Raw genomic sequence first — 26,678 nt, forward strand, 5'->3', positions numbered from 1 at the left:
TCCGCAAAAAGAAGAACAGGAGTACTTGTGGCACCTTAGAGACTAACAAATTTATTAGAGCATAAGCTTTCGTGGACTACAGCCCACTTCTTCGGATGCATATAGAATGGAACATATAATGAGGAGATATATATACACACATACAGAGAGCATAAACAGGTGGGAGTTGTCTTACCAACTCTGAGAGGCCAATTAATTAAGAGAAAAAAAAAAACTTTTGAAGTGATAATCAAGCTAGCCGAGTACAGACAGTGTGATAAGAAGTGTGAGAATACTTACAAGGCGAGATAGATTCAATGTTTGTAATGGCTCAGCCATTCCCAGTCTTTATTCAAACCGGAGTTGATTGTGTCTAGTTTGCATATCAATTCTAGCTCAGCAGTCTCTCTTTGGAGTCTGTTTTTGAAGTTTTTCTGTTGTAATATAGCCACCCGCAGGTCTGTCACTGAATGACCAGACAGGTTAAAGTGTTCTCCCACTGGTTTTTGAGTATTTTGATTCCTGATGTCAGATTTGTGTCCATTAATTCTTTTGCGTAGAGACTGTCCGGTTTGGCCAATGTACATGGCAGAGGGGCATTGCTGGCACATGATGGCATATATCACATTGGTAGATGTGCAGGTGAACGAGCCCCTGATGGTATGGCTGATGTGATTAGGTCCTATGATGATGTCACTTGAATAGATATGTGGACAGAGTTGGCATCGGGGTTTGTTACAAGGATAGGTTCCTGGGTTAGTGGTTTTGTTCAGTGATGTGTGGTTGCTGGTGAGTATTTGCTTTAGATTGGGGGGTTGTCTGTAAGCGAGGACAGGTCTGTCTCCCAAGATCTGTGAGAGTAAAGGTTCATCTTTCAGGATAGGTTGTAGATCTCTGATGATGCGCTGGAGAGGTTTTAGTTGGGGGCTGAAGGTGACAGCTAGTGGTGTTCTGTTATTTTCTTTGTTGGGCCTGTCTTGTAGGAGGTGACTTCTGGGTACTCGTCTGGCTCTGTCAATCTGTTTTTTCACTTCAGCAGGTGGGTATTGTAGTTTTAAGAATGCTTGATAGAGATCTTGTAGGTGCTTGTCTCTATCCGAGGGATTGGAGCAAATGCGGTTATATCTTAGAGCTTGGCTGTAGACAATGGATCGTGTGGTGTGTCCTGGATGGAAGCTGGAGGCATGTAGGTAAGTGTAGCGGTCAGTAGGTTTCCGGTATAGGGTGGTATTGATGTGACCATCGCTTATTAGCACAGTAGTGTCCAGGAAATGGACCGCTTGTGTGGATTGATCTAGGCTGAGGTTGATGGTGGGATGGAAATTATTGAAATCATGGTGAAATTCCTCAAGGGCTTCTTTTCCATGGGTCCAGATGATGAAGATGTCATCAATGTAGCGCAAGTAGAGTAGGGGCGTTAGGGGACAAGAGCTAAGGAAGCGTTGTTCTAAGTCAGCCATAAAAATCTGACATCAGGAATCAAAATACTCAAAAACCAGTGGGAGAACACTTTAACCTGTCTGGTCATTCAGTGACAGACCTGCGGGTGGCTATATTACAACAGAAAAACTTCAAAAACAGACTCCAAAGAGAGACTGCAGAGCTAGAATTGATATGCAAACTAGACACAATCAACTCCGGTTTGAATAAGGACTGGGAATGGCTGAGCCATTACAAACATTGACTATCTCCCCCTGTAAGTACTCTCACACTTCTTATCACACTGTCTGTACTCGGCTAGCTTGATTATCACTTCAAAAGTTTTTTTTTTTTCTTTTTTTTCTCTTAATTAATTGGCCTCTCAGAGTTGGTAAGACAACTCCCACCTGTTTATGCTCTCTGTATGTGTGTATATATATCTCCTCATTATATGTTCCATTCTATATGCATCCGAAGAAGTGGGCTGTAGTCCACGAAAGCTTATGCTCTAATAAATTTGTTAGTCTCTAAGGTGCCACAAGTACTCCTGTTCTTCTTTTTGTGTCATGTAAAAGTTCAACTTTTCCGTGAAAGCCCCACTGCTCTGGTGGACGTCTGGAAAGATGTGACAAATACAGGTACCCAACCGTAGGGAGGGAGGGGGCACGGCAGGAGGAAGGTTACAGCCATACAGACACCTGCACATCCTGGGGACTTAAATAATAAAAAGAGAACGCAGTAAGACTGAGCCACAGAGAGAGAGCGAGAGATGAAACCAAGGAAGCCGGATACAGGGAGATGACTCATGTAACAGGCTGGACTCTGCTCACTGGCTCTGATTTCCTGTCGCCTGACACGTTGTGAAGTGAATTGCACCAGTGCACACTGCGGGGTGAAGCACTTTCATTCCACTGGGCAGTGCTTTACACTGGAGTTTAGACGGGGATTTGAGCAGCTGATGGAGGACAGGCAAGGAGGGACCGAACGGGAGGGCTCAGGGGTGCAGGTGGAAGCAGAGGTACAGGACAGGGAGGGGGGAATGTTGGGGGAAGAACAAGGGAGGTGGAAGCATGTGACCGTGAGAAGCAGGCCAAGGAAAAAGAGGGCTAGTGAGGGGGAAATAGAACTCAGGAACGGGTTTGGGTGTTTGGATAACCAGGTGGAGGGGCAGCAGATGGTGACTGAAGGTGGGAGGGTGAGGAAGAAGAGAAGAGCAGCTAGCCCTATAGAGAGAGGGGAGGAGTTAATGGAGACAGCACAAAACCTAGGCCCCAGGAGGATAGAAGAAGGCACAAGGGGGAGTATAAGGGAAGATAGGAACGGACACAGGTCAGGACTAAAGGGATCAGAGACTAGATTACTAGATCGCACTGTTGCCAGGCAATGGCAGGTGTATGTGATTGGGGACTCTCCACTGAGGAGATTGGACAGGCCTGTGACCAGGGCAGACCCAGAGAACAGAAGGGTGTGCTGTCTACCGGGCGCAAAGATACGGGACGTGGACCTGCAGTTGAAAAGGATCCTAAAAGGACCAGGTAAGAACCCCTTGATAATCCTTCATGTGGGAACAAATGACACGGCTAGGTTCTCGTTAGCGAGAATCAAGGGAGATTATGCCAGGCTGGGGAAGACGCTCAAGGAGATAGAGGCTCAGATTATCTTTAGTAAAAAGAAGAACAGGAGTACTTGTGGCACCTTAGAGACTAACAAATTTATTAGAGCATAAGCTTTCGTGGGCTACAGCCCACTTCTTCGGATGCATATAGAGTGGAACATATATTGAGGAGATATATATACACACACATACAGAGAGCATAAACAGGTGGGAGTTGTCTTACCAACTCTGAGAGGCCAATTAAGTAAGAGAAAAAAAACTTTTGAAGTGATAATCAAGCTAGGCCAGTACAGACAGTTTGATAAGAAGTGTGAGAATACTTACAAGGGGAGATAGAGTCAATGTTTGTAATGGCTCAGCCATTCCCAGTCCTTATTCAAACCGGAGTTGATTGTGTCTAGTTTGCATATCAATTCTAGCTCAGCAGTCTCTCGTTGGAGTCTGTTTTTGAAGTTTTTCTGTTGTAATATAGCCACCCGCAGGTCTGTCATTGAATGACCAGACAGGTTAAAGTGTTCTCCCACTGGTTTTTGAGTATTATGATTCCTGATGTCAGATTTGTGTCCATTAATTCTTTTGCGTAGAGACTGTCCGGTTTGGCCAATGTACGTGGCAGAGGGGCATTGCTGTCCGATCCACATGCTCCTCTGCAGCAGTCGGCTTTCCCCCATCTCCTAGTTTAAAAACTGCTCTACAACCTTTTTAATGTTTAGTGCCAGCAGTCTGGTTCCACTTTGGTTTAGGTGGAGCCCATCTCTCCTGTATAGGCTCCCCCATCCCAAAAGTTTCCCCAGTTCCTAATGAATGTAAACCCCCCCTCTCTACACCATCGTCTCATCCACGCATTGAGACTCTGAAGCTCTGCCTGCCTACCTGGCCCTGCGTGTGGAACTGGGAGCATTTCTGAGAATGCCACCATAGAGGTCCTGGATTTCAGTCTCTTCCCTAGCAGCCTAAATTTGGCCTCCAGGACATCTCTCCTACCCTTCCCTATGTCACTGGTACCTACATGTACCACGACCACCGGCTCCTCCCCAGCACTACACATAAGTCTGTCTAGATGCCTCGAGAGATCCGCAACCTTCGCACCAGGCAGGCAAGTCACCATGCGGTTCTCCCCGTCATCACAAACCCAGCTATCTACGTTTCTAATGATCTAATCGCCCATTACTAACACCTGCCTTTTCCTAGTGACTGGAGTTCCCTCCCCCGGAGAGGCAACCTCAGTGTGAGAGGTAACCCCAGCACCGTCTGGAAGGAGGGTCCCAACTATGGGAAGGTTTCCCTCTGCTCCCATTGACTGCTCTGCTTCCCTGGGCCTTTCATCCTCCTCAACAGCGCAGGGGCTGTCTGCCAGAGGTGGGACAATTCTACAGTGTCCCGGAAACCCTCATCAACATACCTCTCTGCCTCCCTGAGCTCCTCCTAGAGTTACCATATTTTAATAAAAGAAAAGGAGGGCACTCCATGGGGCCCCAGCCCATCCCAACTCCGCCCCTTCCCCGCCCCAGCCCCGCCCCCACCCGCCCCAACTCCGCCCCTTCTCCAAAGTCCCCGCCCCAACTCCACCCCCTCCCCTGAACGCTCCGCCACCCTGCTCCTCCCCCTCCCCTGCTTCCCGCAAATCAAATGTTTGTGGGAAGCCTGAAACAGGCAGGCAGCAGGTAAGCTGGGGTGGGGGCGGTGGGGGGGGCGTGAGGAGACACGGCCCAGTCCGGCCCCCCCGGCTGAGTGGCTCCCTCCGGCGGCCGGCCCTGGCCAAGAGGCCCTGGCCAAGAGTCTCTGGCCTGGCTTGGCTCGGGCCCTGGGGCACCGGCCCTGGTTCCGGCCAAGCGCGCCGGCCCCGGCTGAGCGGCTCTAGCCTGCCCCGGCCCTGGCGGCTCCGGCCCCGGCCCTAGCGACTGCAGCTCGGCTTGGGCCCGGGGCACCTGTGGACGAGCACCGCCGGCCCCAGCGGTTCCAGCCTGGACCCAAGCCCCACGACCCCTCCCTATTTTCCTGGACATGTCCGGCTTTTTGGAATTTCCTCCCGGACGGGGAGTTGAGGACCAAAAAGCCAGACATGTCCGGGAAAATCCGGATGTATGGTAACCCTAGCTCCTCCAGTTCCTCCACCCTGGCCTCCAAAGCCCGTACGTGGTCTCTGAGGGCCAGGAGCTCCTTGCACCGAATGCACACATACGCCACCCGCCCACAGGGCAGGTAATCATACATGCTGCACTCAGCGCAATAAACTGGATAGCCCCCACTCTGCAGCTGGGCTTCTCCCTGCATTGTCTCCTATAGCTACGTAGGTTACTGACAGGGGTTTTTGTTTAAATCAAGGAGTTTTGATTATAGTTTAGTTTAAAGGTTTTAAAGCATAGCAAGTGTACCTCGCCCCCTTTCCACTCCCCCTCAAAACTCCCTGTTAGCGGCCCCTGGTCACTTGCTCACAGCTTTATAAAGCCCTGGCCATCCTGATAGCCCCGCCTCCTGACTAAGGCTCAGCCAATGAACAGAGGCTTCTAGATTTCAAATCTTGTTTGAAGCTCACAGCTTCCAACTGCCGGCCACAGCACACGGTCCTTCAAACAACCAAACAACCAACCAAACAAGCTCAGCACACAGCAAGTAACCCCCAAATACAAACACACACTACTGACAGCCACTTACCTCAAGGGTCCCGTATTTGCTCCTCCTTCACCTGGAGAACTCCCTCTCGAAACTCCCTGTTAGTGGCCCCTGTTCGCAATAGCATTGTACACAATCAGAGGATTCCATTGCTTATTCTTTGGGGTTCAGACCCCCCTGTTCTGCCCTGGGGGTGTCTGGACCCTGTGACCCACGGTACAGGGGGCAGCAGATGAACCTAGATTTTAGTGGGGCAGTAGCTGCACAATAGTTATGGTTACAACTCTCTCACTGTTTAACAGCTGATTTTTCTAAGTGCTCTAAAATCCCCATGGACACTCAATTGCCTTGAAAATTGCTGTGATACAAACATTTTTTGCACTTAGTTGGGGAGGGGTGGGGGGGTGCTTAACTTCATCACTCTCAACTGATGACACCTGTCAGGATAGCACTCAACCAGAGGAGCATCCCCGCGGGAACCAGGCCCCAAACTCAAACAGAGATTTATTTGTCAAAATGAACACTATGAGGGGCCCCCCCGAAATGAAGTGGCAGCTGGTGCAGAGTACAGAGCACCGGTGTCACATGACGTGTGAGACACACACCCCCACACACACCAAAAAAATTAGCAACCGCATCCTGCACCAGATGACGTGTCTGAGGGGCCTGCAAGTACAGCACATGCAGCTTAAGTGCCCAGTAACAATTCAGCCTGGAGATGAGCAGAGTCCTTAATAATCAAGAACACGCACACCCTGTTCCCACACCCCACTGTGTTGTTAACTGTTTGGAACAGCTCAGTCTGTTCTCTCTCCGGTGTTGTACCCGTATGTTGCTCTGAACACAAATACCGGTAGAACTCACTCCAAATAGGTTTCCTGTCAGAATGTGCGGACTGAGCACCTTCCCACCCCCCACCTCAAACACTGGCACACACAGAAACTGAAATCTGTTTCCATGTGGTAGAAGCCCTAATCTGATGTAGAAGAACCACATAACCCCCAGAGCTGTGCTGAGAAATCCCCAGCAGGCTGAGAGACAGCACAGAAGTCAGAGCGAGCTGCAGGCTCGGAGGGAAGACCAGAGAACCATTCTCCCAGCGGAGCTGGCACTGGGCACACTGGTCTGTGTGCGTGGGCTGTAGATAGCACAGGCAGGGGAAGGCTGTGCCTCCCCAAACAGCCCTGCATGGCCAGGCCCACGCTCCCCCCCGAGGCCCCCTCCTGCTTGCCCCTAGTTGGCCCCAGCCCAGGCAGGCTGCTCCTCTTCCGGGAAGCCAGCTGGGGCGAGGGCGGGTGGGACTTGGGGTGGCTCGGGCTGCCCAGCGCTGGGGGAACCCCCCGTTGGGGCTGTGCGGCCCAGGGCTACGGGGGAGGGGAGGACCATGCACTGCCCGCCTGTGCTCCGGGGTTGGGGGGCCACGCGGGGCCTCAGCTGGAAGGGGTGGGCCGGGAGCAGCCTCCCTGAGCCTGTGGTTCACCCACCGCCCATGTCTGTGTGTGTCTCTGAAGTCTGGCTACGGTGTTTGATCAAAGAATTCGTGGTATTGACAATTGTCATTGGAAGTTTAACTTGCTGTACAGAGTAAATGCAGATAACAGGCTAATGTCTCCCCAGCAGTGTCTGTCGGGATAAAACGCCCGCTGGCCTTGCTTCCAGCCAGGAACCACAGAGTACCTGATGGTTAAAGGGTAACTAGAGGTTCTGCGTTTATTTTTAAATACAATGATGTTGTTTTGTTAGCTTCACACTGAATTTAGTTCCTGTAGTCACACGTTACACAGCGTGAACCTGGCTGAGAGCAGTTGAAGGAAAGGCAGAGCAGTGTCAGGGGCTTTTACGAGTCGCTTTACCCTCAAGGGCCACTAGTCCTCAAGAGGGGCCCTTACCTGGTGTTGCTCGTCTTGGCTGCAGTGGGTTCAACAGCCTGGGTTCTTAGCTACTCCCTGGGCCTAGATCAGGCGTCTCAGGCCTGCAGGTGCCTGAGTGCGGGGAGGTGCCGAGGGGCTGATTCATCCAGGGGCCAGTCTCCCTGCGGCAGCAACAGGCCTCACTCCAGTGGGAAAAGTCCCCTCGGTGCAGGGGCCTCCTGGGTGCGTCAGAGACCAGTTATTCTCCCCCAAACCCCTTTCAGGGCAAAATCGGCACCAGCCCAAGTTTGGGGAGACAGTGGGGATGGGAGGGAAAAATCACCCACACTCCCTGGAGAGATGTTTGTGCAAGATTATAACCAAAGGGCGGGTCTACACTTGCCATTTAAAGCGGAAAAAGTCCCTTGGGAGCGTCTACACTTGCCAATGACTTTTTGCAGTGAAACTCAGAAGTTTCATCGCAAACAGAAAACCAGCTCCCCGAGAGGCGTACAGCTCTTACCGGTGATGCTTTTGCGGTGATGTGCAAGTGAAGAAAAGTTCTTCCTGTTTACACAGCTTTTAGTCTCTGCAAGATATCCCACAATGCCTAGGTGACCACTCTGGCCAGCAGCTCTGCTGCTCTGATGCCAGGTAAACAGATGGGGAACTCTGAAACTCCCCTTCCTGTTTTCTTGGCAAGTGCTCACTTATCATCTGGCCAGGTGACAAGGCTGCTCCACGGAGCAAACGATCCCCTGCTTGGAGCACTGCTGAGCTCCTGGAGCTGATCAGTGTTTGGGGAGAGGAGGCTGTGCAGGGACCCAGGATGCCCCGCGATCATCCCCCCCCCCCCACAAGACCGAGAGCTGCACTGTGGGATAGCTGCCCTAGAGCACTGCTCTCACGAGCATGGAAGTGCTGCTAGTGTAACCACTCTCTGACGTCTGTGGAATTAAGGGAGTACACAAACCAGTGCTTTTCTTTCACCGGTTCCCTAGCACCAGTGAAACTTACAGCGCAAAAACTCTGCAAGTGTAGACATACCCTTAGAGAGACTCCCTCAGAAGGGACAGTGTTAGGAATCTAGGAATTTGGAGAGGTGCCTGGAACAGGGGTGGAGAAAATGTGTAGCTGTGTGCAGCAGTTCACCACCGGGGCTCTCATAGAATCATAGAATATCAGGGTTGGAAGGGACCTCAGGAGGTCATCTAGTCCAACCCCCTGCTCAAAGCAGGACCAATTCCCAGCTAAATCATCCCAGCCAGGGCTTTGTCAAGCCAGGCCTTAAAAACCTCTAAGGAAGGAGATTCCACCACCTCCCTAGGTAACCCATTCCAGTGCTTCACCACCCTCCTAGTGAAAAAGTTTTTCCTAATAGCCAATCTAATCTAGTAACTTCTGCTAGTTGCCGGAAGAAAGCCTCGTCCACCTCATTCCCCTGGTCTGGTGGTCTATAGCAGACTCCCACCACGACATCACCCTTGTTGCTCACACTTCTAAACTTAATCCAGAGACTCTTAGGTTTTTCTGCAGTTTCATACTGGAGCTGTCTAGTTTAATAAAAAAGTGTTATTCCTTTCTCAGTCCCTGGTTTGTTGTCTAATGAACCCCAAGATCATCACACTCCCCTCGGGCCGGGGGGAGACAGTCAGGGGGTCGCCTGTGCTCCCCTCTGTCCAGGGGGGAGAAGACAGGGAGGAGGGGTCGGCCTGCACTCCCCTCATGCAGAGCTGTCATCCCCACTCTGATTGGCTTAGTCGGCCCTCCATTCCCAGGGTTCACCCAATCACACAGCTCAAATGCCCCGGTGAGGTGAGCATGTTACCCAGGCTTCCATTGAACCCAAAGCTCTCAGGATCTTTACTCTTTGTGAGTCGATATCAGGAGAGACCAAAGGAGACTCAGCACCTCAGTCTGCTCTATGGCTGGCAGTGGCACAAACAAATCTAAACCACGTGCTTTCACTGAAAAGCCAGTACTTTGTTAGTTTCTCGCACTCCCAGTGGAATGCCTCTACTTAGTCATGGCTTTATCTAGTCTCAAGCTCATACAAAGACAATAGGTTATAGAGCACCCCAAACTGCAAGATACCCTTCAGGATTACCTCGCAGGAGTCTGGAGTGGTATTTGGGTGATTCAGACACAGGGTTTCAGTGGCCAGCCTTCCGTCTGTGGCTAGAGATCTTCTCAATGTGTCCACAAAGCGACCCGCCTGACCCAGACCCACAATTCCCCTTTTATACCCCACAGTTACAAAGACATGTCAATCAAAGGTGTCACATAGCTGATCAAATGGAATCAATTGCTGGTTACAAAGAACGTCAAAACTGGATGCGGTTTTGTGGTTTCCAGCCATTAGTCTGGCAGGTTGTAATGATGCTGTCTCTGGTGGGACACAACTGAGAGTATCAATTCAGGACAAATCGCTTAGAGCTGGGCTGTTACAGCCCAAAGCTGGGTGTCCTTTATTAATAAGGCACCAAACCAGCCAAAAAGAGAGGACTTTGGTCTCATCCCACTGGCTAACAAGTCACACAAGCAATCTCCTTCGACACTCCAGTTTCCCAGTATCACCACCAGTGCCACTCGTTATGGGGACAAATGGTTATGAAACCAATACCCCAGTAACAGAAAAAGGTTCTCCTGATCCCAAAGGACCAAGCCCCAGACCCAGATCAATATACAAATCTGATCTTACCACAAATCACGCTGTTGCCAATCCTTTAGAATCTAAAATCTAAAGTTTTATTCATAAAAAGAAAGAAATATAGATGAGAGCTAAAACTGGTTATATGGAATCAATTGCATCCAGTAATGGCAAAGTTCTTGGTTCAGGCTTGCAGCAGCGATGGAATAAACTGCAGGTTCAAATCAAGTCTCAGGAACATCCCCAGCTGGGATGGGTCATTCAGTCCTTTGTTCAGAGCTTCAGTTTGTAGCAAGGTTCCTCCAGAAGTAAGAAGCAGGATTGAAGATCAAATGGAGGAGTTTTCAGGGCTTTTTATATTCTCTCTCTTGTGGGTGGAAACCCCTTGGTTCTCCTGTGAAAAATCACAGCAACAAGATGGAGTGGAGTCACATGGGCAAGTCACATGTCCATGCATGATTCAGTTCTTTACAGGCCGATGCCATTGTTTACGTGTTAGTTTGAATGTTCCCAGGAAAGCTCAGATGTGGATTGGCATCTCCCAAAGTTCATTGTCAGTTAAGTGTTTCTTGACTGGGCACTTACTGAGAATAGTCCTTTCTCAAGAAGCTGACCAAATGTTTCACTGAGGCTACTTAGAATCAAAACACATTCATAGAATCATAGAATATCAGGGTTGGAAGGGACCTCAGGAGGTCATCTAGTCCAACCCCCTGCTCAAAGCAGGACCAATCCCCAACTAAATCATCCCAGCCAGGGCTTTGTCAAGCCTGACCTTAAAAACCTCTGAGGAAGGAGATCCCACCACCTCCCTAGTAACCCATTCCAGTGCTTCACCACCCTCCTAGTGAAAAAGTTTTTCCTAATATTCAACCTAAACCTCCCCAACTGCAACTTGAGACCATTATTCCTTGTTCTGTCATCTGGTACCATTGAGAATAGCCGAGCTCCAGCCTCTTTGGAACCCCCTTTCAGGGAGCTGAAAGCAGCTATCAAATCCCCCCTCATTCTTCTCTTCTGCAGACTAAATAATCCCAGTTCCTTCAGCCTCTCATCAGTCATATGCTCCAGCCCCAAATCATTTTTGTTACCCTCCGCTGGACTCTTTCCAATTTTTCCACATTCTTCTTCTAGTGTGGGGCCCAAAGCTGGACACAATATTCCAGATGAGGCCTCACCAATGTCGAATAAAGGGGAACGATCACGTTCCTCGATCTGCTGGCAATGCCCCTACTTATACAGCCCAAAATGCCGTTAGCCTTCTTGGCAACTAGGGCACACTGTCGACTCATATCCAGCTATCAGGGGGTAGCCGTGTTAGTCTGTAACTACAAAAACAACAAGGAGTCTGGTGGCACCTTAAAGACTAACAGATTTATTTGGGCATAAGCTTTTGTGAGTAAAAACCTCACTTCTTCGGATGCATAGAGTGAAAGTTACAGATACAGGCATTATATACTGACACATGGAGAGCAGGGAGTTACTTCGCAAGTGGAGAACCAGTGTTGACAGGGCCAATTCAATCAGGGTGGATGTAGTCCACTTCATATCCAGCTTCTCGTCCACTGTAACCCCTAGGTCCTTTTCTGCAGAACTACTGCCTAGCCACTCAGTCCCTAGTCTGTAACAGTGCATGGGATTCTTCCGTCCTAAGTGCAGGACTCTACTACCACTTAGGACGGTTGGGGCGGCAGATAGATGACTCAGTCCCCCTGAGGAGGGAGTCCCCGACCACCACCACCCACCTCCTTCTCTTGGGAGTGGTGGTCATGGAACCCCCATCCCTAGGACAGTGCATCTTTTGCCTTCCAATCAGTGGAGTCTCTTCTGCTCCCTTCCCTCAGATGTGTCATCTACTCCACTCTCCGCATTAGTACCTGTAGAGAGAACATGGAAACGATTGCTAACCTGTATCTCCGTTGCTGGTACATGGACGCTCCTCTTTCTTCTTCTGGAGGTCACATGCTGCCAAATTTCTTCCCCGTCCCTCTGTCCCCTCTGGGCAGCCTGCTCCGATTCTTCAGAACGTTGTGCCCGTAGAAACATATCCTGACGTCTGTCCAGGAAATCTCCATTTTCTATTATGCAACGCAGGGTTGATACTTGTTTCTCCAGACCTCGAACCTTCTCTTCCAATATGGAGACCAGCTTGCACTTTGTACAGACAAAGTCACTTCTGTCCTGTGGAAGAAAGACAAACATGGCACAACCTGTGCAGGTTACAACAGCTGAACGCTCACCTTCCATATCACCTTCCTTCTAAGAACCTCCTCAGCTGTTGCAGAAACTACTCAGAGAAGCCCACAAGAGAAAAGCCTCAGTGGGCTCTCCCCAGGCAAACGCCCAGGCAAACTCCCTCTGTTAGCCTCCGCTGTTTGCCGCTCAGCTGGTTCGCTGCTGACTGCCTTTTTATAACATTGAGATACAAGTACATAGCCAGTATTCATAACTTCAACTACACACATACAGATAGCATAATCATAACCAGAACATCATAACCTTTTTATAGACACCTCACACGACAACCTTTATACAATATTTGCTGCAAATATATAACAGTGGTTGCAACAATGAGCTATACGGTCACAGTTTATGTCAATAATGTCACCCAGTGTAGGCCTGTTTTTCACAGATGCCCACCCCCACACATCAAGAAAAGGGCACAGAGAGTCAGGTTCATCCCTCCTCCCTTCTGCTATGCCTTCACTAAGCTAAGTTACTACAAAGATCTACTAAATAACTATTCTTGGCAATAAGCAAAACCATTGATAGTCCATCCCAATAGTTGGCAGTGGCTTAGGCGGCTGGTTGTTTGCTAAAATACCCGTCTACAAGCACCTGCAGCCTTCCCCATCTCTCATCTGCCTGGCAACAAGTTTGGCTCCCTCGTTCCTCAGACCCATTGACCCGGATTACAGGAGGATGTGGGAGCTCCTCACATGGGCATGTCCTTTGGAAATGCTGCCCATTCTTTTCCTACCGCGCTCAGCTCATCTAGCCTAAAGCAGAGCTCAGACGTCTGCCGGAAGCGCTACATCTCCGGGATGTAAGGGGGCTGTGACCTGGAGCGGTGTGTGTGGAGCTAGAGCTGTGTGGTGTCTAGGGGTGGCTGTGTAAGCTGAGAGTGGGGTCTCCCTCAAGGCTTCTGCCAGGCCGGGAGACAGAAGGGGGATCCAGAGCTCCCCGTCTTCTGGGCTGGGAGGTGCAGCTGTGGTGGATGCAGCCCCGACTCCCTCTGCTGGACGAAGCGCTGCAGCTGCCCCAGTCCAGGATTTTATGCAGGAAAGTCACCAAACCTAGGCCTGGCATCCGAGCGAGGCATGGGAGCAGTTTTAATGCAGGAAGGACCAGATCAAGAATTCCATCCTGTCGTGTTTCTCAGTAAGAAACTGTCTGAGAGGGAAAGCCATTGGTCAATCAGTGAAAAGGAATGCTATGCCATTGTGTACGCGCTGGAAAAGCTACGCCCATATGTTTGGGGACGGCGTTTCCAACTACAAACAGACCATGCTGCGCTACAGTGACTTCATACCGCCAAAGGAAATAACAAAAAACTTCTTCGGTGGAGTTTAGCTCTCCAAGATTTTGATTTTGAAATACAACACATTTCGGGAGCTTCTAACAAAGTGGCTGATGCACTCTCCCGGGAAAGTTTCCCAGAGTTAACTGGTTAACAATTGTTCTTGGAATGAAACATATTGTTAGTTTTTATATAATCAGTAGTATGTCTAAAGGTACATGTGTCTTATTAACTCTGTTTTCTCCTAGAACTCCAGGAAGAAATCACAGCCAGTGTGGAACCGAACATCCAACACTATCTGTGATTTGGGGGGCGTGTCATAACTATAAAGGGAAGGGTAATAGCTGTCCTGTGTACAGTACTATAAAACCCCTCCTGGCCAGAGACTCCAAAATCCTTTTCCCTGTAAAGGGTTAAGAAGCTCGGGTAACCTGGCTGGCATCTGACCTAAAGGACCAATAAAGGGACAAGATACTTTCAAATCTTGGGGGGGGGAAGGTTTTTGTTTGTGTTCTTTGTTTGGGAGGGTGTTTGTTCTCGGGACTGAGAGGGACCAGACATCAATCCAGGTTCTCCACATCTTTCTAAACAAGTCTCTCCTATTTCAAACTTGTAAGTAGATAGCCAGGCAAGGCGTGTTAGTTTTCCTTTGTTTTCTCAACTTGTAAATGTACCTTTTACTAGAGTGTTTATCTTTGTATGCTGTACTTTGAACCTGAGACTAGAGGGGAGTCCTCTGAGCTCTTTAAGTTTGATTACCCTGTAAGGTTAATTTCCATACTGATTTTACAGAGATGATTTTTACCTTTTTCTTTAATTAAAAGCCTTCTTTTTAAGAACCTGATTGATTTTTCCTTGTTCAAGATCCAAGGGATTTGGATCCTGATTCACCAGGAGTTGGTGGGAGGAAGGAGGGGGGATGGTTAATTTCTCCCTGTTGTAGATCCCAGGGGGGGTTGGAACTGATTCACCAGGAGTTGGTGGGAGAAAGGAGGGGAATGGTTAATTTCCCCTTGTTTTAAGCTCCAAGGGGTTTGGATCTGTTTTCACCAGGGATTTGGTGAAGGTTTTTCAAGGTTTCCCAGGAATGGGATCCATTGAAATGGTGGCAGCCGAACCAGAGCTAAGCTGGTAGTTAAGCTTAGAAGTTTTCATGCAGGCCCCTACATTTGTACCCTAAAGTTCAAAGTGGGGATCCAGCCTTGACAGGAGGCGTTCCCTTTCACTCTCTTCTGGGAATGGTCTCGGATAGGGAGATTTCCTTATGCTACCTTAGAGACTAACAAATTTATTAGAGCATAAGCTTTCGTGGACTACAGCCCACTTCTTCGGATGCATCTGAAGAAGTGGGCTGTAGTCCACGAAAGCTTATGCTCTAATAAATTTGTTAGTCTCTAAGGTGCCACAAGTACTCCTGTTCTTCTTTTTGCGGATACAGACTAACACGGCTGCTACTCTGAAACCTTTCCTTATGCTGTATCTGTTGGCAGATGTTCCTGCTCTATTCCAAGGTGCAAGGCCTGCAAGGTGTGTGGTTTTATTTAGACTTCAGAGGCATGCTCTGGCTTGTGTTAAGGAAGAGCTGTTGTCTGTGTCTTCTTAACCATTGGGCAGCAGGTATTTATGGCTTCCTGGGCTGCAGCTTAGCACCTATCAGGACATCCAGCTTGCTGGCATGTCATAGCATTCGTTCAACACGTCTGGGATCACACATGAGAGCTGCAAAATTCAACAGGAGTTTTGCTTTGTGGCTCACATCTCTCTAAATTGCGTCAAATTATAACTATTTCCCATTCTTGCTAAAAGGAACAATTCCTTTGAAACATAACATTTAGAATTCATAATCTGAGGCGGGAAAAGGGAGAGGTAAATCTGAGTGACTTTCTTCCTCTCCTGTCCCCTGTGGAGACTAGAAGATACGTCTTTCTTTTACAACCAGGGCAATGTTCAGAAAAAACTTTGAAGACTGAAGCCAGTGACTCGATTCTAAATCTGCTCCCCAGAAACGTAAGTGTAACCCAGTTATTTCTTGCAGGTCAGACAGAGGGGAGAGCGTCTGGGAGTGGAACAATGGCTGGATCAGCTGACACCATTGAGATGCCGGCTCTGGGCCGCCCGTTCCAGCTGGGGATGCTGTACGACTGCCGCAGCGACTCGCTCATCCCAGGTAACTGTCACCCCGGGGGGAGCCCGGGGCCCAACTTAGTGTTTCAGGAAAAAGATTCAGAGTAGCAGCCGTGTTAGTCTGTATCCGCAAAAAGAAGAACAGGAGGACTTGTGGCACCTTAGAGACTAACAAATTTATTAGAGCATAAGCTTTCGTGGACTACAGCCCACTTCTTCGGATGCATATAGAATGGAACATATATTGAGGAGATATATATACACACACAGACAGAGAGCATAAACAGGTGGGAGTTGTCTTACCACCTCTGAGAGGCCAATTAATTAAGAGAAAACAAACTTTTGAAGTGATAATCAAGCTAGCTCAGTACAGACAGTTAGATAACAAGTGTGAGAATACTTACAAGGCGAGATAGATTCAATGTTTGTAATGGCTCAGCCATTCCCAGTCTTTATTCAAACCGGAGTTGATTGTGTCTAGTTTGCATATCAATTCTAGCTCAGCAGTTTCTCGTTGGAGTCTGTTTTTGAAGTTTTTCTGTTGTAATATAGCCACCCGCAGGTCTGTCACTGAATGACCAGACAGGTTAAAGTGTTCTCCCACTGGTTTTTGAGTATTTTGATTCCTGATGTCAGATTTGTGTCCATTAATTCTTTTGCGTAGAGACTGTCCGGTTTGGCCAATGTACATGGCAGAGGGGCATTGCTGGCACATGATGGCATATATCACATTGGTAGATGTGCAGGTGAACGAGCCCCTGATGGTATGGCTGATGTGATTAGGTCCTATGATGATGTCACTGGAATAGATATGTGGACAGAGTTGGCATCGGGGTTTGTTACAAGGATAGGTTCCTGGGTTAGTGGTTTTGTTCAGTGATGTGTGGTTGCTGGTGAGTATTTGCTTTAGGTTCGGGGGTTGTCTGTAAGCGAGGACAGGTCTGTCTCCCAAGATCTGTGAGAGTAAAGGATCATCTTTCAGGATAGGTTGTAGATCTCTGATGATGCGCTGGAGAGGTTTTAGTTGGGGGCTGAAGGTGACAGCTAGTGGTGTTCTGTTATTTTCTTTGTTGGGCCTGTCTTGTAGGAGGTGACTTCTGGGTACTCGTCTGGCTCTGTCAATCTGTTTTTTCACTTCAGCAGGTGGGTATTGTAGTTTTAAGAATGCTTGATAGAGATCTTGTAGGTGCTTGTCTCTATCCAAGGGATTGGAGCAAATGCGGTTATATCTTAGGGCTTGGCTGTAGACAATGGATCGTGTGGTGTGTCCTGGATGGAAGCTGGAGGCATGTAGGTAAGTGTAGCGGTCAGTAGGTTTCCGATATAGGGTGGTATTTATGTGACCATCGCTTATTAGCACAGTAGTGTCCAGGAAATGGACCGCTTGTGTGGATTGATCTAGGCTGAGGTTGATGGTGGGATGGAAATTATTGAAATCATGGTGAAATTCCTCAAGGGCTTCTTTTCCATGGGTCCAGATGATGAAGATGTCATCAATGTAGCGCAAGTAGAGTAGGGGCGTTAGGGGACGAGAGCTAAGGAAGCGTTGTTCTAAGTCAGCCATAAAAATGTTGGCATATTGTGGGGCCATGCGGGTACCCATAGCAGTGCCGCTGACTTGAAGGTATATATTGTCCCCAAATGTGAAATAGTTGTGGGTGAGGACAAAATCACAAAGTTCAGCCACCAGGTTAGCTGTGACAGTATCAGGGATACTGTTCCTGATAGCTTGTAGTCCATCTTTGTGTGGAATATTGGTGTAGAGGGCTTCTATTGGGAGACAGACCTGTCCTCGCTTACAGACAACCCCCGAACCTAAAGCAAATACTCACCAGCAACCACACATCACTGAACAAAACCACTAACCCAGGAACCTATCCTTGTAACAAACCCCGATGCCAACTCTGTCCACATATCTATTCCAGTGACATCATCATAGGACCTAATCACATCAGCCATACCATCAGGGGCTCGTTCACCTGCACATCTACCAATGTGATATATGCCATCATGTGCCAGCAATGCCCCTCTGCCATGTACATTGGCCAAACCGGACAGTCTCTACGCAAAAGAATTAATGGACACAAATCTGACATCAGGAATCAAAATACTCAAAAACCAGTGGGAGAACACTTTAACCTGTCTGGTCATTCAGTGACAGACCTGCGGGTGGCTATATTACAACAGAAAAACTTCAAAAACAGACTCCAACGAGAAACTGCTGAGCTAGAATTGATATGCAAACTAGACACAATCAACTCCGGTTTGAATAAAGACTGGGAATGGCTGAGCCATTACAAACATTGAATCTATCTCGCCTTGTAAGTATTCTCACACTTGTTATCTAACTGTCTGTACTGAGCTAGCTTGATTATCACTTCAAAAGTTTGTTTTCTCTTAATTAATTGGCCTCTCAGAGGTGGTAAGACAACTCCCACCTGTTTATGCTCTCTGTCTGTGTGTGTATATATATCTCCTCAATATATGTTCCATTCTATATGCATCCGAAGAAGTGGGCTGTAGTCCACGAAAGCTTATGCTCTAATAAATTTGTTAGTCTCTAAGGTGCCACAAGTCCTCCTGTTCTTCTTTTTTCAGGAAAAAGAAGCATTTGGCACCTGTTTATTTGAGGAACATTTGGGTTTGGGATTTGAGTTGGGGAAAAAATAAAGGGCTCCTAGTGCAGCCCGGGTACTGCCGACCCTCCTTACAGCCCTGGCTGCACTAGGAGAAACGAGAAAATCCCCATCCGCTGCCCTGCCACTGCAGTATCTCTGCAGCACCCCCCGCACCGCAGTCGGCCTAGGAAAGGGGGACAGTGCCCCCGAGCTGGCTCATCCCCCCATTTCCACATGGGAGGGGTGAGGTCCCAGTGAGAAGGGACCTCTCTACACACAGATCTTCAGGGCATGATGGGACCCATTAGAAGGACAAACTTCAGCTATTTACACCCATCACTGTGTCCTATATTAACTGTTCCCACCCTGGAAAAGGCCTGGGCATCGCTGTGGGCAGCTCGGTGAAAACACCCGCTCTGGGTCCAGTCACCGTCCTAACAGTAAACGGTGCCAGGGTGCCCGAGGAACGGGATGGAAAATGCCACCAGAGCTATTCCTATGGCATTATAGAGATAACCCTTCTGCCAGGGGACATGGACAGCAACCAGGGCCGGATTCAATATCCAGGGGTTCCCTTTCAACAGTACAACACAGAACTGGCTCAAGCTCCCACCCAATAACCCGGGACAATTACACACACTCCAGGGTGAATCGAAGAGGCTGTCCTTCCCCACTCCCACGCAGAGTCTGAGTGTAAAACATAAACTTTGACTGAAAGGAGAGACGTCACCGGACATTAATTTGGGAAAGCGCTGCAGGCAGGATTCATAAACCTTAAACCATGAGCAAACATCCCACCCCAGAGTGCGTTGGGCAGTGTCTTTTGCCTCAGGTTCTTGAGTTCTACAACCAAAAGTTCCTTTAGCGTGCCTGTCCCTTCTCCCTCCACCACACCCCACTCACAGGGGTTGTCCTTGGTCAGTGAAGAGCCAGACTTCCACCTTGCGTCGTCCCCCCCCCCGCACATCGGTTCATTGAGGGGCAAATTCCAACGAGCCTTTATAGACCCCAGGGGCCAGCTCTGTGCAGGGGCTGCTCCCCAGACCAGGTTCCCCCCCACACCCCCTGAACTCCCCTGGAGGGTGCACAGTCCCCCCACGAGCCCTCCCCACCCGACCCCGGCGGCCTCCGCGCCGAGTCCACTCACTGGCTTTGCCTGGCAGCAGCTCGGCAGGGAGGAGCCACCTTCGGGAGGCACCGGAGAGCCAAAGCAAAGCCGCGCCCCCCGCCCCTCCAGCCCAGGCTGCGGCCCGGCGCCCCCCCCAGGGGCTCGTGCAGGCTGCAGCGGATGCATGCATGCGGGCGCCGGCCCCCCATGCGACCCCCGGCTCCCCCCTCTGCAGCTCCCGGGAGTCTGAGCCACCACTGCTGCTGCCCCTCCCGGAGCAGGCTCAGAGCCCTGCGCCCCGGCGGCGGCTCATATGCCTGGGAGCTGCAAAGCCTGAGCGTGGCGAGGGGGCAGCCGGGGGGTGCACGGGGGCCGCTGACCTGAGCAGGAGGGGCGGGGGGCGCGGCTGCTCCCCGCTAACGGTGCCGCCACCTTTGCAGGGCTGCTGCCCCCCTGTCCCACGCCATCTCCTCCATGGCTGGGGCTCGCCACCCCCGCAAGCTGACGCTCTGGCTCTCCGGTGCCTCCAGAAGGCGGCTCCTCCCTGCCGAGCCAGGGCACCGCTTTTTTAGGGTTACCATATTTCAACTAGCAAAAAAGAGGATGGGGGAGAGCCCCACCCGAGCCCCGCCCCCATCCACTCCCTCCCACTTCCCACCCCCCTCAGAACCCCCAACCCCCCCTGCTCCTTGTCCCCTGACTTCCCCCTCCTGAGACCCCCCCACCCTAACTGCCCCCCTAGGACCCTACCCCCTACCTGTCCCCTGGCTGCCCCAACCCTTATCCACACCCCCACCCCCAGACAGACCCCTGGGACTCCCACGCCCCATCCAACCACTCCCCACCCCCTGACAGCCCCCCCAGAACTCCCGACCCATCTAAACCCCTCTGCTCCCTGTCCCCTGACTGCTCCGATCCCTCTCCCCACCCCTGCCCCCTGACAGCCCCCCCCCAGAACTCCCAAACACCCCCCCCACTCCTTGTCCCCTGACTGCCCCCTCCTGGGACCCCTGCTCCTAACTGCCCTCCAGAACCCCACCTCCTACCTAAGCCTCCCTGTTCCTTGTTCCCTAACTGCCCCCTCATGAGACCCCCCCAACTGCCCCCTAGGACCCTACCCCCTACCTGTCCCCTGACTGCCCCAACCCTTATCCCCACCCCCACCCCCAGACAGACCCCTGGGACTCCCACGCCCCATCCAACCACTCCCCACCCCCTGACAGCCCCCCCCCCCAGAACTCCCAACCCATCCAACCCTCCCCCTGCTCCCCGACAGCCCCCCGGGACTCCTCTTACCACCAGGCCGCTCCAGCCGCTGGCGCCACGTGGAGCCAAACCCAACAAGCTGCCGAGCACGCTGCCCCTCCCCTGCAGATGCTGGCGATGCGGCGCTGAGGTGGGGGGGAGAGCAGGGGAGGGACTCTGCCTGCTGGAGGCCAATGGGAGCAGCTAAATCAGGCCCAGGCGCCCAATCAGCCGCGCCGCACTCTGTGTGAGGGGAAGGGAGGGGAGGGAGGAAAAATCCCGGACACCCCAGGCCAGGATTAGACATTTAGAGGGACTGGAATTTTATATGGGTAACAGGAATACGGGGATTATAACAATGAAAAGAAAGTGGAGGAAGGGATATAAAACCTCATGCTCAAGATTTAAGCCAATCTCCAACTATTAGAGATCGATGAGACCTGCATGAGGGCAGATTTTCCAACAATACAGTAGGTTTCTTGTGCCTTCCTGTGAAGGATCTGGTGCTGGCTACGCTCAGAGACAGAATACGGGGCTAGATGGATCACGGATCAGGTCAAGCGTGGCAATTCCTAGCTTCTTAAATCCAATAAACCAGATGTTTCTAATGAAGTGACATTTCGATCATAACTAGAGCACTTGCTACCTGTGACAGTGTATTCCTGAAGGGGGAGTGAACTCAGTCACTCTGGAGAGGGATTTATTAAAAAAAATATCAGAAAAGATCACGTCTTCCAAAGTCCTGTAAGAAGCTGGGGGAAGGGAAGGTTGTTAGGGGCGTAGTCCAGCCTTGACTTGGCATGTTTATACGTTACCAGGTCAGTTTACTTGATGTCCTTCACTCGTTATTTATCAATCTCAGAAATGAGACACAATTAAACCACGGATAGACTCTGTGTCCTGTGCATCTATCAGTTACGTTACCATGTGTTTGTCTCTACTATTCCAGGGATCACGCTGTGGGGCCTGGAACAGCTTCTCAAGGATGTAAACACAAAACCACAACCCTGGACTAGCTATGAGATCATTGCATCCGACACCATTGAAGACAAGGCCAATGCCCTCAATGTCACAGCCTCGCTGAAGGCCAGTTTCCTGGGGGGGTTGGTTGAAGTAAGTGGATCTGCCAAATACTTAAATGACACCAAAAAATCCAAACAACAGGCCAGAGTTACTCTCCAGTACTCTGCCACAACAAAGTTTGAGCACTTAACTATGAACCATTTAGGACCAGAGAATGTCTCTTATGGTGCTGTATTTGACCAAGGCACGGCCACCCATGTGGTCACGGCTGTGCTGTACGGGGCTCAGGCTTTCTTCGTGTTTGACCGGGAAGTTTTGTCTTCTGAGAATGTACGTGACATAGAGGGAAAGCTCCAGATTGCAATTAAAAAGATACCCAAGTTTTCCATAGAAGGGGAAGGAACTGTCAAAATGGATGAAAAGGAAAAATTAAATGCTGAAAATTTTAACTGCAAGTTCCATGGTGATTTTGCTCTTGAGAAAAATCCGACTAATTTCCAAGATGCCATGAAAATTTATTCCACCCTCCCCAAGCTGCTGGGTGCCAGCGGGGAGAAGGCCGTACCGGTGAGAGTCTGGCTGTACCCGCTGACCAAGCTGGATTCCAGAGCTGCTCGGCTGGTGCGTGAGATCAGCATAACGCTGATCTTTGATGCTCAAACAGCCTTGGAGCAACTGACTGAACTGGACATGCGATGCAATGACATGATAAAAAATCCAATTGCCACAACCTTCCCCGAAATCAAACAGAAAATCCAGCAATTCAAAGACCTGTGTCAGCAACACAGACAGACTTTCCAGCAACAACTAGCAGGAATCTTACCTGCTATCCGTGGAGGTGGAGCAGAGGAAGGGGCCCTGGTGGACATTTTAAAAAGCAAAGAACAATCACCATTCAATACACAGAGACTCAATGAATTTCTGGAAACAAAGGAGAGAGAGATGAATTTAGTGGATTCCTACCTTACTTTGCTACAGAATGTGAAACTCGTATCCTCCGAGAGTGAACTAGAAAAAATAGTACTCAGCCATGAGCATGACTCTGTTGTGTCTTTCACACTCACTTCATTACACAACAAAGAACCATATTTATCAGATTTGAACTTTTGGCTTCAAAGACAGTTTCTGGAGAAAATTCATGATTCTGCATTAGCCAGTTCTCCCTATGAAAAATCAAACTCCAAACAGTGGTTTGTGGATGAAGAGATAAGAAGAAAAGCACGAAAATTCGCAAAGTCCTTCTTAGACTTTACCAGCATCAATAAATCTCAAGAAAAGACCCGGTTCATTGTGGCGTCTGTTCCAGATGAGGACCATCCGGGAGCCGCCATTTACCTGTATGAGGATGGAGAGCTGGTCAGCACCAACTTTGAGCCTCCATCAAAGCCTCTTCCTCCCCTGATTGGTGGAATCAGACATGACCATGTGCAGCTCACGTTTAACCCAGCAGCCTATGGCAGGGCTGCGATATCCGGCTATCGGGCAGAGTACAGAATTGTAGGGCAGGAGAACTGGACGGCTGTGACTGTAAATAACACACAAGTGACATTCACAGTAACAGGGCTACGTGCAAACACCGAGTACCAGTTCCGATACGCTGCAGTGAGCAAACCAGGGCTCAGCGAGAGCAGCGACGTGAGTGATCCTGTGAAGACGCTTCCTACCAGCCCGCCTGGGAAGCCTGTAACAGATACTGTAGATTCATCTGCCGTAACTCTCACCTGGGAGAGTCCAAGTGTCACTGGAGATGGTGTCAGTATAAGGGAGTATAAGGTGGAATATAAAGAGGAAGCTGGAGGTGAAAGTCATGATAGGAAAGACAAATGGCTGGAACGAAGGACAGGAAAGAGAACAGAGTTCTGTACCATTGATGGACTGAGGCCTCAGACGCCCTACAAATTCCGGGTGTTGGCTGTGTGTGTGGACGGGACTGTGAGTCACCCAGGTGAGGAGGTATCAATTTCAACATCAGGAGAAGAATTAAGGACACTAGCACAAGATTTCTTCCAGAAGAGCACTCTGATAGAAAAAGGGCAGCCCTCAGTTTATGCACTTCCAATAGAGAAGGCGGTGTTCGATTCTAACGCAACACATCCGAAGTATAGACTGGGGAAAGAGAACCGACAGATCCCTAACAAAGTCATTATGGTGCTGGGAGCAACTGGGTCTGGGAAAACTTCACTCATCAATGGGATGATCAACTATATCCTGGGTGTGCAGTGGGAAGATGAATTCCGATTCAAACTAATCCATGAGACTACAAACAGAAGCCAAGCTGAGAGCCAGACATCTGAAGTGACAGCCTATGAAGTTAACCACAAAAAGGGTTTCAAAGTCCCCTACTCCCTGACTATAATAGACACCCCAGGATTTGGTGACACCAGAGGGATAGAGCAAGACAAAGCGATAACAAGGCAGATTCTAGAGTTTTTCTCCACCCGAGGGGCCATTGATCACATTGACGCCGTCTGCGTCGTAGTTCAGGCCTCACTAGCTCGTTTGACACATGCCCAGAAGTACGTGTTTGACTCAGTGCTCTCTATCTTTGGGAAGGATATAAAAGACAATATACAAATCCTGATCACCTTCGCAGATGGACAGACACCCCCTGTTCTAGAGGCCATTAATGCAGCTGATGTCCCTTGTGCTAAAGATGCTAATGACATCCCTGTTCATTTCAAATTCAATAACTCCGCACTCTTTGCCTGTAATGCTGGAGCTGACAAGGGCAGTTTTAATTTTGATGAAATGTTCTGGAAAATGGGAGCCATGAGCATGAAGACATTTTTTGAATCCTTAGTTAAATTAGAAACCAGAAGTTTAACTTTAACGCAGGAAGTTCTCAGAGAGCGGAAGGAGCTGGAGACGGCTGTGGAAGGGCTGCAGCCACAAATCAAAGCCGGTCTGGTGAAGCTAGAAGAACTGAGAAAGACACAGGAAGCTCTGGAACAGCGTTAGGGTGATATGGAGGCCAATAAAGACTTTGAGTATGAGGTAGAGAAAACAGTGCCAGTGCAGGAGGACATCTCTGGTACGGGTGTCTATATAACAAACTGCCAGCGGTGTCACTATACGTGTCACTATCCCTGTGCAATCCCTGATGATGGTGGTAAGCGCGGGTGTACAGCTATAGATGGGAATACAGGATGTTGCACAGTTTGCCCTGGTAAATGTGACTGGAATGTTCATTTCAATCAAAAGTACAGGTGGGAATATAAAGTAGTAAAAGAGAAACAGACCTATACACAACTGAAAGAAAAGTATGAGAAGGCGTCTGGTGAGGTGTTATCGACACAGAGTGTGGTTGAGAAGCTGTCTCAGGAATACGCTGCAGTGGAAGAGATATTAATGGAGCTTATTGATAAATCATCTCGCAGCCTCCAGCGTCTGCAAGCAATTGCTTTGAAACCCAACCCGCTGTCCACTCCGGAATACATTGACCTGCTGATCATGTCGGAACAACAGGAACTAAAGCCTGGGTACCAAGAAAGAATAAAATCACTGAGGGAAATGAGGGAAGAAGCTGAGATAGTAAGAAAGATTGCCAATAAGGAGGCTCTGCTGCCAGGAGAGAAGGATATGTACCAGAAGCGTGAAGGAAAAAAGATTGCATTAAAAAAATTTGTGAAAGGAAAAGTAGATATGGTTAAAAGCTGGTTTTAATAAAACTTAACTGCAGTTTACCCATGAAAAAGGAATAGCCAGTTTACCCAAAGTATGTAGCTTAGCCGTGATTCAGGATTGGTATTTCTGCTTCTTTGTATAACGGGGTCTCAAACTCAAATGACCACGAGGGCCACATGAGGACTAGTACATTGGCCCGAATTACTGACACCTCCCACCCCGCCGCCCTTGGCCCTGCCCCCACTCCACCCCTTCCATGAGGCCCCGCCCCTGCCCCGCCTCTTCCCACCCCTTCCCTGCCCCCATTCCAACCCCTTCCCCGAAATCCCCACCCCAACTCTGCCCCCTCCCTGCCCCCAGGGGGTGCAGGAGGGGTGTGGGGTGTGGTGGGGGCTCAGGGCAGGGAGTTGGGGTGTGGGGTGCAGGAGGGGTGAGAGGTACAGCAGGGGGGCAGGGGGCAGGGTGTGGCAGGGGGCTCAGGGCAGTGGGTTGGGGTGCAAGAGGAGTGCAGGGTGCGGCAGGGGGCTCAGGGCAGGGGGTTGGGGTTCAGGAAGGGTGCGGGGTGCAGCACGGGGCTCAGGGCAGTGGGTTTGGCTGCAGGAGGGGTTCGGGGGGCAGGATCTGGCCCGGCACGTACTGAGGGCAGGGCAGGCTCCCTACCTGCCTGCCTGTCTGCCCTGCCCCGCGCTGCTCCAGGAAGAGGCTGGAACGTGGGGAAGCGGGGGCGGAGGGGCTGTGTGTGGCTGTTGCTTCAGACAGCGCCCCTAGCAGCTCCAATTGGCCAGGAACGGGGAACTGCGGCCAATTGGAGCTGCTGGGGGCGGAGTCTGAAGCAACAGCCACACACAGCCCCTCCGCCCCCCCCTTCCCCACGTTCCAGCCTCTTCCCGGAGCGGCGCGGGGGCCCCCAGTGTGCGTCCAGCCGGAGCCGCTCTAGGTAAACACTGGGGGAAGGCGGAGGGGCTGCGAGGGGCTCGCGGGCCACAGAAAATAACCCCGCGGGCCGCGTGTTTGAGACCCCTGTTGTATAACATTTTCTTTTAAGATTCAATAAGCCTGATTCTCCTCTGACTTACCCCACTTTTATTGCGCTGACTTCAGCTTATTCCAGTGTCACTGACAGCAGAATCTCACCCCTTCAATCTGGGGGGAAATATTTTATAAAAAGAACAAAAAAGTTAATTTGATTTCTTAGGAGGAAATTGCTTCACTATTGAATGTTCACGTGGAAACTTCTCAGATCAGGGTTAGAACCGTATGTTCTGTCTGTACGAGTGCTCTCTCTACATT

At 50.0% G+C, this 26,678-nt stretch overlaps 1 protein-coding gene across 2 annotated transcripts; it reads left to right on the forward strand.

Moving 5' to 3' along the window:
- Positions 1-1,964: 1,964 nt before the first annotated feature.
- On the forward strand, positions 1,965-25,831 carry LOC135981869 (uncharacterized). Of its 2 annotated transcripts, XM_065586461.1 has the most exons (3): positions 1,965-2,933; positions 15,682-15,813; positions 21,691-25,831. In XM_065586461.1, the coding sequence occupies exons 1-3, from the start codon at positions 2,357-2,359 to the stop codon at positions 24,720-24,722; spliced, it is 3,741 nt and encodes a 1,246-aa protein (XP_065442533.1). In that variant the 5' UTR covers positions 1,965-2,356; the 3' UTR covers positions 24,723-25,831. The 2 variants fall into 2 exon arrangements, with proteins under 2 accessions (XP_065442533.1, XP_065442534.1); XM_065586462.1 differs by lacking the exon at positions 1,965-2,933 and having other exon boundaries at positions 15,174-15,813.
- The last annotated feature ends 847 nt before the right edge of the window (positions 25,832-26,678 follow it).

The sequence above is a fragment of the Chrysemys picta genome, chromosome 2 (genome assembly GCF_011386835.1).
Source record: "Chrysemys picta bellii isolate R12L10 chromosome 2, ASM1138683v2, whole genome shotgun sequence".
Lineage (NCBI taxonomy): Eukaryota > Metazoa > Chordata > Testudines > Emydidae > Chrysemys > Chrysemys picta.